Genomic DNA, 10393 nt, shown 5'->3' with positions numbered 1-10393 from the left:
TATAAGCTTATTGGGCCTTACTTCTGTTGATCCTTTTAAAATTTCGAAATGCTAATTATTTGGGCCTAATTAACTAATATGGCCCAATCTACCGTAAGAAATGAATAATGCCATGTTTACCTTTTTTTTTAAACAATAAATCCATTCAACAATGTACATGATTTCGTTAAATATTAAGAAAAAAATTGTATTTTTCTTATTATGAAATGAAAGACTCATGGGTATTACTCCTTCACTAACCAAATTCGAATATACATTGGTTTAACCCGGTTTTAATTTAGTTTTGTAATAAATCGTATAAATATTTGACATGATGATTTGATTATGATGAAGACTAATTGCAATTTGGTTTTGATCTGTCTTAATTTACCAATGATTGCAAAATTATTTAGAGATTAAAAGATGTTTAGTAAACTAAAACCGTCATAAAAGAAGAATACGTACGTACGTATCGTATGCTTCTCGGAAACTCGAAAGGGTAATACCGTCATTTTGGCAATGAGCGGTCTTGTCTTGAACAGAATTTTCGTCTAACGCGTCAGAAAAACCCTATGTTTCCCAAACCCCTAGCCTCTTCTTCTCCTCTCACAAGGGAACGAAACCCTAGTTCCCTGTACAGTTTTTAGGGTTTAAGGCCCAAAATATCACCCCTTTCCTCCGACTCGCACAAATCCTAACCCTCCCTCTGTCTGATTCTCCAGTCGGTTCTCATCTGCTGTTTTCGGGCTTCCCCTATCGATATTGTCTGAAGTTTTTTCGATCCGACGGTTGTTCTGGTGGGAGATGGCGAGCGGTTCCAGAACCAGCGGTAATCCAGCGGCGGGAATAGACGACGGAGTGAGAAAGACGATTCAGTCGATAAAGGAAATTGTGGGTAATCACTCCGACGCTGATATCTACGCCGCCTTGAAGGAAGCTAACATGGACGCTGACGAGACTGCTCAGAGGCTGCTTCTTCAAGGTCTGTCTCTCTGTCTCTCACACACACTGTTCCTGTCTTTGCCTTGGTCGGAATCTAGGGTTTTCTTTCTTCGGGCGTAATCTTTTGTTTCCCGGGTTGTCTTTTTGTCCTCTGGTGTCTTATTTAGTTCAACGTTCTGACTGTAATCACGATGACTGCTGCAGCATCTTGTTGGTGTCTGTGTTGTCTACAGTATTGGGTTTGAAGTTTTCTGCCGCTAGAAAGGAAAACATTTGCGAAGTTTAGTTTTTTTTGTGCTTATACCATATGTGTTGGTCGTGTTTTGCGAACTTCCGGGATTTTGTTTTATTAGATTGAGGTTAGCTTAGGACCCTGTTCCCAGTGAAAAATATTTGTCACCCTCCGGAATTCTGAATTGTTGTCTATATGGACAATGTTGTATTAATGGTTCTCAAATTTCTATTTGTGAGATTGTATATTGTTTCAGACCTTTTTTCCTGTTATGCAAATTCTTGTTTTGTTTGTTTATCATAAATGTGTATTTTCGTCTTTTGGCTTAAATTATAGTTCAAGTTTTTGCTTCTAAAGCGCTTCTCTTTGGCTCAGATCCATTTCATGAGGTGAAGAGAAGAAGAGAAAGGAAGAAAGAGGTAATTTTAAAACCCTTGACACGTCTTCTGCTGTATTTGCAGACTTTTACAGTGCTGAAGAGTTTTACTATGATCTATTTCTTTCTCTGTTCCTGGCTGCATGGATGAGGAAGGTGATGGTAGTGACAGAATTGTTGATAGTTTCGGTTGAAGTAGTTGCAGGTCTAACATCTCTAGGGTGTCTTGCTGCAGTAATCTTTCTTCATGTTAAGTGAATCTTCAAACTATCACTTGTTGAAAAATCTGATCATTTGGGGTGGGTTTCCAATGAATTCAGGAAGGGTACATTATATCACATATTCACATTTATGTATTCCGATGAAGGCTAACCTTTCTTCTATGTTTTTTGAGTTCATTTTGGAGATCAGCTTCTCTAGATGTTGGTCATGTGCAAAGGGGATTGAAATTCTGTCTTTATATCGATGTGCTTTTCAATGCGTGTGCTTTTGGTTCAGGATGCAGTATTTGATCGTCCAGTCAGTGGAGAGAAATCCTCTGACGATGTTACAAGAGAAGTGAAATTTCAAGTACAGCCTGTTCGTAGAGGAGGCTACAGCCGTAGTTATTTTCCTCGCAGCACTGCGCCTCGTAATGCATCTCATCGGAATTCTACTGCTGGTAACTCAATACACTATTTAAATGTCATTGTCCCCTGTATGCCTTTTCTGAAGTCCTTTTTCTTCCTAGTTTTCCACTCTGTATATGAAGAAAGGTGTTGTAGAACTGTTCACTCAAACCTACTGTTCTTACTGGATGTAAATTTCATGAAACCAACGAATCATTCTCGGCTCAAGGAAAATGATTCACATTTGTTGCATGTTATGCTTACATGCTGTATAGATTTTAAATTGGGTTTCACATCGTTGTAATGGTGTAGGAGCTTCAATTTTCATAAGATATACCGAAGATATTTGTCTAGGTGCTTGAGGTTGTTGGGTTTGTGAATTAATTAGTAGTTTCTTGCTAGTGCAGGAACCAACAGAGAGTTTCGTGTTGTTAGGGACAACAGGTCTAGTCAAAATGCCAATGGGGAATTGAAGCCTTCTTCCGCTCAATCTGCTGTATCAAACATTGACAAAATGCCTGCCAGTGGGAATGAAAAAGGGTATGTTTCTCTTAGGGTGCTTTATCCTGGTTTCCCCTTATTCTAGCTTAATCTATTAGCATATGCCTTGCTATGTTTCTCTTATCTGTGAAATGGCCGAAGTAATGTTTTCTTTGGTTTTCAATGTTACCTAAAATAGAAATTTCTTAGCCTAGTTGAAATTTCTTAGTGAGATTTGGGAGGTTAGGATTCTTGGCAAATAGGTGTGGTCTTGTTGTATGGCAAAGGGCTATAATGAACTGGGGAAGGGATAAGCATGTTATTCATGTCAGGTGCTGGAGAGCAGCCCTGAGAAAGTAATAGTTACTTCTAGGATAGAGGACTTGTTGGAACAAGAATGATTTCCCGACCCGTCTTCTCAAATGTTCAGCAAAATCCTTGTTACCAAGTTCTGTGGAATAATCCAAAGCAGTAATGTGGTTCTGTTTCTATGAATGTGCCAGCTCAGCTGGTGGCTCAGGCAACCGGCAGCCTTCTGGTGGTCAAGATTCAGTTCATATTTCTAATGGACCAGTTAACACACAATCTGGGCAGGCTGACAGTGATGCTCCATTGCATGGCTCTAGCCATAAAGAACTCTCCAAGGAACAGCAGCCAGCACAAGATGCAACTTTGCTGGCAAGCAATTCTGTTGTCGGGGTATATTCATCTTCCACTGACCCAGTTCATGTGCCATCTCCTGATTCTAGATCATCACCTATCGGTGCTATCAGGCGTGAAGTTAGGGGTGGAAGTTTTACCAGAAAACATTCAGAAAATGTTTTCAAAGTTTCATCAGCACCTCTGAGAAAAGATGGGGCTCCTCCTCAAGCATACCGACCGTTTTCCCCAATTTCAAAGATTGATCAACTCAATCAAACTACTAGACGAGAGTCTGTTATGCTGAGTGCTTCATCCAATAATAGAGCTCTCTCGAATAGTCACCATGGCAATAGGGGCAACCAATATCTTAGAACACAGCAGCAAGGTGGTGCTCATCCAAAGGGTAATATTCTTCATATTTCTGTGGGTATTCATGAAGTAAATAGATCGTTGGTCGCCAGTTCCTATCTTTTCATGTTGGCTTTTAATCATTAACCATTTAATTATTAATTACAAAGCCCTATATCAATAACTTCTTCTACAGTTCTATGAGATGTTATATTTTGATGAGTACTTCATGTTTTGGTAATGGATACTTCATATTTTGGCAGACCTGATCGACCTTTCTTTCATGCAGCTGTCTCACAGAGCAAGGAGTGGAAGCCTAAATCAAACCAAAAATATGGTGGGAATAATCCGGGTGTAATTAGAACTCCTAAAAAGTCACCTGCTGCTCGAGTTGATAATTCTGTCAGCCTGGAATCAGAATCGGTTAAGTTGCAAGATAAACTTTCGCATGTTAATATCAGCGAAAGTCAGAACGTTATCATTGCGGAACATATCCGTGTCCCAGAGACTGATCGGTGTCAGCTAACATTTGGTAGCTTTGTGCTGGAGATTGATTCTTCCGGGAATTCAGCATCTGGATTCCAGGAAGCATGCTTGTCAGAAGCACATGAATGTGAATCTGGTTCTAGGTGAGTGCTATCAAACAGTGGGATATTTTTTTCGTGTTATATCTTTGGGAAAAAAGATTGAGATCTTTGGCAATATTGATGACAGTTTATCAGTTGTTCCTCCCGAAGCTTCAAATGATGATGCTCCTAGCACCAAACCTGTTGATATTCTCGATGATCAAGTCAGAAATTCGGGATCTGGCTCTCCAGCCTCGACATCATCAGGACAGCAATTGCCTGAACAAAAAGAGGAATCTAGAACATCTCAGAACTTGGATGAGATTGCCGGGATTGAATTGCTCGGTGGAAATGGACCACCTTATACTTCGTCAGAGTCCAAACAGCTGCAAGATACTCCTGAACTTCAAAATTTTTCGGTGAGTTATCTCTTAACTGGAACTTTGCAAAACCTCATAGTGATGCTATTGGTCTTGTAACTCTGAAAGTTACCTGAACTTTGGTAGGCCAGAGCCAAAAAAGACAAAGCAACAGTGTTTGGTAATGCTTTTTTGGTTGATCTCATCATGTGTAATGTCCTCTCCAACAGGCTGGTTATGATTTTCCATACTTCAGACCTTCAATAGACGAAAACATACGAAGTCAAGGATTACCATCTCCACAAGAGGTAGTTTAGTTTTTCTTTCTGGTGCTACCGTTTGATCAATATGAGTTTAATTATACTTAGTACTGTTGTCTTTGTTTCACTTCTGTTCCATCTTGGAATAGCTAAATGAGCTCCTGAAATTCATCCAATATTATACATACCAACTTTATCCGTTCTTACCATTTCTTATTTGACAGGCGTTTAATACGAATGACACCAATGTCCCTGCGTCCGCATTTCCCATATTGCAGCAACAGCAGCAGCAACAAGCTCAGATGGCACAGATTTACCCACAGGTTCATGTTTCGCATTTTCCAAATCTTATGCCATACCGTCAGTTCATCCCCCCGGTTTATGTTCCTCAAATGCCTATACAAGGCTACTCTGGTAACCCGGCAGCATATACACACCCTTCGAATGGCAGCAGTTATGTGTTGATGCCTGGAGGCGGTTCTCACCTTGGTGCCAATGGTATCAAGTATGGGATCCAGCAATTTAAACCGGTCCCAACTGGCGGTCCTTCGGGTTTTCAGAGCTTCAACAACCCTAACGGATATCCCATCAACTCACCCGGTAATGCTTCTGGACTCGAGGAATCTCGTATGAAGTACAAAGATGGAAGTTTCTATGTTCCGAATCCTCAGGTAAGGAAAAAACATTAGGGTTTTTGCCTCGCCTGTTGAGCTAGAATCGGTATGATCTTGATTCGGGTTTCTTTTACTTGATAACAGGCCGAGAGTTCTGAAATCTGGATGCAAAACCCGAGAGATTTGCAGTCTCCACCGTACTACAATGTAGCGGCCGGGCAAACGCCTCACGGTGCATATATATCGAACCATATGGCCCATCCGGCTCAGCCATCTCATATGCAGTTCCAGGGACTTTTCCACCCGGCTCAGCCGGGTGGTGCAATGGCGAGTCCGCACCATATGGGACCGGGTCTGGGTGGTAATGTTGGAGTTGGAGTTGCTCCTACTCCTGCGGCTCAAGTGGGTAATTACCAGCAACCTCAACTTGGTCATATGAGCTGGCCTACGAATTTCTGAACAAAAACCTAACCTTTTTTTTTTACATTTTTGTCTAATGAAAGATGATCATAACATAGCTAAAGAAAGTATTTTTATTCTCTCTCCTTTGTTGAAACGCCCAAACTCTGTTCATCTTCTAATTTCAATGCAAATAAAATCTGTTCAGCTTTAATCAAGTTTCTACTGAAGTGTTGTCTGTTTCTCCACTAAAATCATATATTTATGGTTGGGTTTATTTCCAAGTATGTGTGTGATGATGATGATGTAAATGTAAATCCGCAAGTAATCTTCCCTTCCCATAGCCCTCTATCCTCTACTGCTCTACAACTCTCTCTCTCTCTGTGCCTCTGTATTTTCCCGGAAAGTTTACCCCTTTTCGCGAATTTCCTATGGTGATGATCCTATCATTCAACCATCCTTACACCCTTTTGCTTTCTTTCCGTCTCCGTCACCGGCTTCCCTTTGGAAGCCGTGATTCCTCTGAATTCGAATCGCCCTGTTCAATTTTGGGGAATTCGGACATACCCACTTGCTTCCTTTCCTTTGATTCTTCGAATCCACGAGCGATTTTACCTCCAACTTGCAAAGACTCAGATTCAGGGTTCTTCCTTTCTTCCCTCTCTCCTCTTGTTTCTGGGGTTTTCGAAAAGGTGGACATATCTCTGGAATCAGGTAATAGGGACGAGAATGGGATACCTATTTCCTCGATTCCTCGCGTGGACGTGGTTATCAATGCAAGCTTCGAAGACCTAAGGAATCTCTCGTAGCCTCGTTCGCGGGATTTTTTCTGGCTTTTTTTGGCGTGAATTCCAGATGCCGCCATTGGAAGGAACTCCGAAAACAAATTCCAGTTTTCCGGTGACGGTGAAGGAATGCCCGTTTCCTTGACCGTCGAGCCATCCGATTTGATGAAATGGGTAATTTGAATTTCGTCTCGAAAAATCCGAACGTGAATGTTTTTGTTCTCGGCCTCGTTTTCACCATTTATGGCTTCCTCGTCGTCGAATCACAAACTGGAGTTCCATCACCGCCAACTCCAGTGGATAATTCGCCACCGCCACCGCTTGAGGAAATAAATTCATCTCCGCCGCCGCCGCCGCCCCTTGACGTGGCCGTTATCCCAGCGCCGCCGCCGCCAATGCCGTCAGAGCCCCCTCCGCCTCAGCCTCCACTGCCACCTCTGCCTCCGACGGCATCCCCTCCTCCACCGCCGGAATCTCCGCCTCCTCCGCCACCGCGTAAGAATAGCAACTTTTCGCCCAATAGGAACCGCCGGCTTCGGCCTCCTCCGCCTCCGCCTCGGCTGCAGCTCGAGGAGAAGTCGAAAAGAAGTGAGCTTAACACAGGGAAGACGGTGGGAATCGTCTTTGCGGGGTTTGCAGCCATGTTGCAGGTCTGTGTCGTTACCTTCTTGGTTTTCAAGAGAAGGCAGCTTCTGAAGACGAGAGATTCGTATTGAATTCAAGAGTTGCGCTGGTAATTGATCGGAGAAATGGGTGTTTCCTCCATTGGAGCACTTCTTGTTTCCTCTGTAAATTGGTAAAATTCTCCGTTGACAACAATTCCTTCTGCCCTTTTCTCTGTATTTCTTCCTTATTAGTCTGAACCATTCGTTCGTTCACTTCGTTGAGATCATGTAGCTTTCATTTTGCATACCTGAAAATGCTAACTAGAGAGGAGGGGGACGAGAAGAAGAAGAAGAAGAAAGAAATGGATGTGTAACTTTGTGAGTCGTGTGAAATTGTTTAGGAATCATATGGTACCGAATTTGTTTTATCCATTGGAGAGGTTCTTGTTACATTCTGCTTCATCAAGTCCTGTTTTATGATCTTGGCCTTGATTATTGGGCGATGATATCTTGGTTGTTTTTCTTAGTGTTTGGATGATCAAAGCCATGTTAATATGTTCTTCCCGACAGGCGGTATGAGAATTCGTTTGGTTCCAGCTGCGATTCTACAAGCATCAAGAATGCTGTTTCTCAGGTATGAATTCGAGCTCAAGAACTTTTTCAGGAGATTAAAAAGGGTAGGAAGAATTGCAAAACCCGGCAAGTTATATATTGTCACGATCTTTCTATCAGTTGCATCTCTCGGCTCTGAGAAATCTCGTATTTTCGTGCATGTGTCTGCATATAATGCTGAATGGCGAGCGTTGTTTATAGGTTCATACGATAATTAACATGGGTCTGGTGAAAGAACAGGAATGACCGGTTCAAAAGATGGTTAAAGGACCTGCATTACGCGTTTTCTTTGGTATGGAAATAGGATTGAGCTGGGTTTTTCTCTGGACCCTATATGCTGTTTATATATATATATATATATATAAGGATATTCATGTCGTTGGATCATAATGTGGTGTGTCGGATGCAAAGTGATTAATGTCCAAACCAAAAATGCTTTGATTCCGAATATGCAAATCTCTTGTCATGTTTTACTTTCCCCTGCAAGAAACACATCTTCTTACACGACAATGACTGTCACAGAGAGAGAGAGAGAGAGAGAGAGAGAGCTTTTCTGCGACAGTGTTTTCTCTGGATGTCCCCATAAAAAGAAAGAGATGAACTTTGACACTAGCGAACATTTCGAACTTCTCTTTCGTGTGTTACAGATGACGTCATCGTTTGATGTTCTTTTACCATTTCACAAGATAAAACATAGAAGACACAAATGATTAATTTTTCTTCAGATTAGGGTTTGTACCGCTCTGGGTTGGAGGAAAGATCGAGCCAGTCGTCTCCAAAGAAATGGTGGAGAGGCTTCTTGGGTTCCTGTTCTTGATCTTGTTCCTGTTGTTCAGATGCCTTTGTGACAGCTACTGGGGGTTTGTGGAACATGTCTGTGCCCAACACAAAACAGTGTTCCCGTTGATGATACGGACTGCTCATCGCTGTCAGCGGTTGGTGGTAGGCAGATTCTTGGAAGCTTCTAGAAGCTTCTGGAAAGAATGTTCTCTCACCAACTCCCTCCAGCGTTCCATGCAAGTACCTGAAATTGTTTTCGCATTTAACCAATACATGAAAAATGATGCAGAAAAAGCAGCGCAGGCAAGCAAATATATGGCATAGGGTCAATGAAAAAGGGGTTGAAGCAATGTGTAAAGGAACAGAACCTGAAATCTTTGTCGGACTGGGGACAAGCACCAGAGGCCAAGACATTCAAATGAGAGCTACTGTTCTGAAGTGACAAACCAGAATCACTTGGTTTAGATGATGATGAAGAAGGAGATGGATAAGGATAGCTGAGAGAATAGCTCAAGTAGCCCCTGCTACTGTTACTGTTATTGCTACTACTGCTGTTGCTGCTAAACCTAGGACTTGTCTGGTGAGCAGCAGTGATGATACTGCTGCTGTTGCTGTAACCATCCACGGAAGAGGAAGAGGAAGAAGACAAGTTGGGACTTGGGAAAGATTTGTTGCTGCTGCTGTTGGTGAACGAGAGTGCCGTCGGGCTTTCCAGAGATTTTCTTGCGCGGTTTCTTCCTCTGTGCATGTGTTTTTCACAGTACTTGGAATCTGGGTATGCTTCTCTCGAGCATCTCCATTTCTTGCCATCTGTTCTTCTGCACCTTCCTGGCTCTGGGTCTGGTTTTCTCCCAAAACCCATCTGGAAACATCCCCATCCAACTGCAACATCACAACTTTTAGAATATTACAAGGAAAAGCGCTTCATCTCTTCATGAGTATTCAGACCCCAAACCCAAAACACCACAGGCGACAACTATGGCAGAGACTCTGAATTCACACAGTGCTTTCAAACAATCAAAACTCTAAATTTTTTTATAAAAAAAAAAAACACAGAACTGCAGCTGAGTGTGAAAGTTCGGTTTCAAAAACTCCAGAAAACAAAACCCTTAAATCTAAAACATAAAGTCCAACGTAGATCTTCATGAACAGCACTCTTTAAACTTAACATCTTTGGCGAGTGGGTTGACCAGGAGAGTAGGCTAAAACCTGTAAAGCTCAAAACTTTACACATGAAAATCAACAAAAGGTTTAATCTTTAGGCAAGTAACAAAAAACCCACTTTGTCTGACTTCTAAAAAAAAAGTAATTAGAAGGGGGGAGGGGGAGTGAAAACATATAAGCATATTGTTTGGCTTACAGGGTTGGTGAGGAAGGAGACGAGCGGCGAAGGAAGAATCCAAGCTTCTTCTGATGGAGAAGACGAGTTCAGGCGGGACAGGAACACCAGAAACCATGTACTTGTAAACTAGGGCCTGATGTTCTAACTCTTGCCACTGTATCGGTGTGAATGGAGGCCTCTCAGATCTTCCACTTCCATTTCCACTTACTCCCATCATGTTTTTCCCCCCTTTCTCTTACAAAAAAAAAAGAGATGGAACTTTCAGATAGATGATGTGTAGATGAAACGAAGATCTTCAGGGTTGTGATTTTGAGGGGAGGGTTTTCTTCCTTCAGAGAGACAGCCCGACAGGCAAACAAGACTCTTACTGTTCTCTCTCTCTCTCTCTCTCTCTCTCTCTCTCTCTCTCTCTCTCTCTCTCTCTCAGTTGAAGCCTATCATATCATATCATTCACTTGCATGAA

The 10393-nt window shown here is 42.1% G+C and overlaps 3 protein-coding genes across 4 annotated transcripts; 2 read left to right on the top strand and 1 right to left on the bottom strand.

Annotated features, from left to right (window-relative positions):
• The first annotated feature begins 555 nt into the window (after window positions 1-555).
• Window positions 556-6019, top strand: LOC104810364. Of its 2 annotated transcripts, XM_010536627.1 has the most exons (10): window positions 556-961; window positions 1529-1572; window positions 2028-2190; window positions 2545-2677; window positions 3121-3662; window positions 3897-4236; window positions 4322-4592; window positions 4763-4840; window positions 5017-5463; window positions 5551-6019. In XM_010536627.1, the coding sequence occupies exons 1-10, from the start codon at window positions 784-786 to the stop codon at window positions 5863-5865; spliced, it is 2511 nt and encodes an 836-aa protein (XP_010534929.1). In that variant the 5' UTR covers window positions 556-783; the 3' UTR covers window positions 5866-6019. The 2 variants fall into 2 exon arrangements, with proteins under 2 accessions (XP_010534929.1, XP_010534930.1); XM_010536628.2 differs by lacking the exons at window positions 556-961; window positions 1529-1572 and having other exon boundaries at window positions 2099-2190; window positions 2540-2677.
• A 102-nt stretch (window positions 6020-6121) lies between these two features.
• Window positions 6122-7721, top strand: LOC104810363 (arp2/3 complex-activating protein rickA-like). Its single transcript, XM_010536626.1, has one exon. The coding sequence runs from the start codon at window positions 6761-6763 to the stop codon at window positions 7304-7306; it is 546 nt and encodes a 181-aa protein (XP_010534928.1). The 5' UTR covers window positions 6122-6760; the 3' UTR covers window positions 7307-7721.
• A 504-nt stretch (window positions 7722-8225) lies between these two features.
• On the bottom strand, window positions 8226-10393 carry LOC104810362 (growth-regulating factor 5). Its single transcript, XM_010536625.2, has 3 exons — window positions 9948-10393; window positions 8956-9469; window positions 8226-8831 (listed from the first exon to the last, which is right to left on the bottom strand). The coding sequence occupies exons 1-3, from the start codon at window positions 10144-10146 to the stop codon at window positions 8534-8536; spliced, it is 1011 nt and encodes a 336-aa protein (XP_010534927.1). The 5' UTR covers window positions 10147-10393; the 3' UTR covers window positions 8226-8533.

This window comes from Tarenaya hassleriana, unplaced genomic scaffold, assembly GCF_000463585.1.
Source record: "Tarenaya hassleriana unplaced genomic scaffold, ASM46358v1 Cleome18, whole genome shotgun sequence".
In the NCBI taxonomy this organism is placed as follows: Eukaryota; Viridiplantae; Streptophyta; class Magnoliopsida; order Brassicales; family Cleomaceae; genus Tarenaya; species Tarenaya hassleriana.
Note: the sequence above shows the minus strand (reverse complement) of the source record. Positions and strands in the feature narration are given on the sequence as shown.

Coding starts and splice junctions, on each gene's coding strand:
- LOC104810364 (XM_010536627.1), top strand. CDS start 784: ATGGCGAGCGGTTCCAGAACCAGCGGTAATCCAGCGGCGGGAATAGAC. Junction 2,678..3,120: donor GCCAGTGGGAATGAAAAAGG/GTATGTTTCTCT, acceptor TGAATGTGCCAG/CTCAGCTGGTGGCTCAGGCA. Junction 5,464..5,550: donor TCTATGTTCCGAATCCTCAG/GTAAGGAAAAAA, acceptor ACTTGATAACAG/GCCGAGAGTTCTGAAATCTG.
- LOC104810363 (XM_010536626.1), top strand. CDS start 6,761: ATGGGTAATTTGAATTTCGTCTCGAAAAATCCGAACGTGAATGTTTTT.
- LOC104810362 (XM_010536625.2), bottom strand. CDS start 10,146: ATGATGGGAGTAAGTGGAAATGGAAGTGGAAGATCTGAGAGGCCTCCA. Junction 9,470..9,947: donor TCTCCTTCCTCACCAACCCT/GTAAGCCAAACA, acceptor GTGATGTTGCAG/TTGGATGGGGATGTTTCCAG. Junction 8,832..8,955: donor CAGTCCGACAAAGATTTCAG/GTTCTGTTCCTT, acceptor AAACAATTTCAG/GTACTTGCATGGAACGCTGG.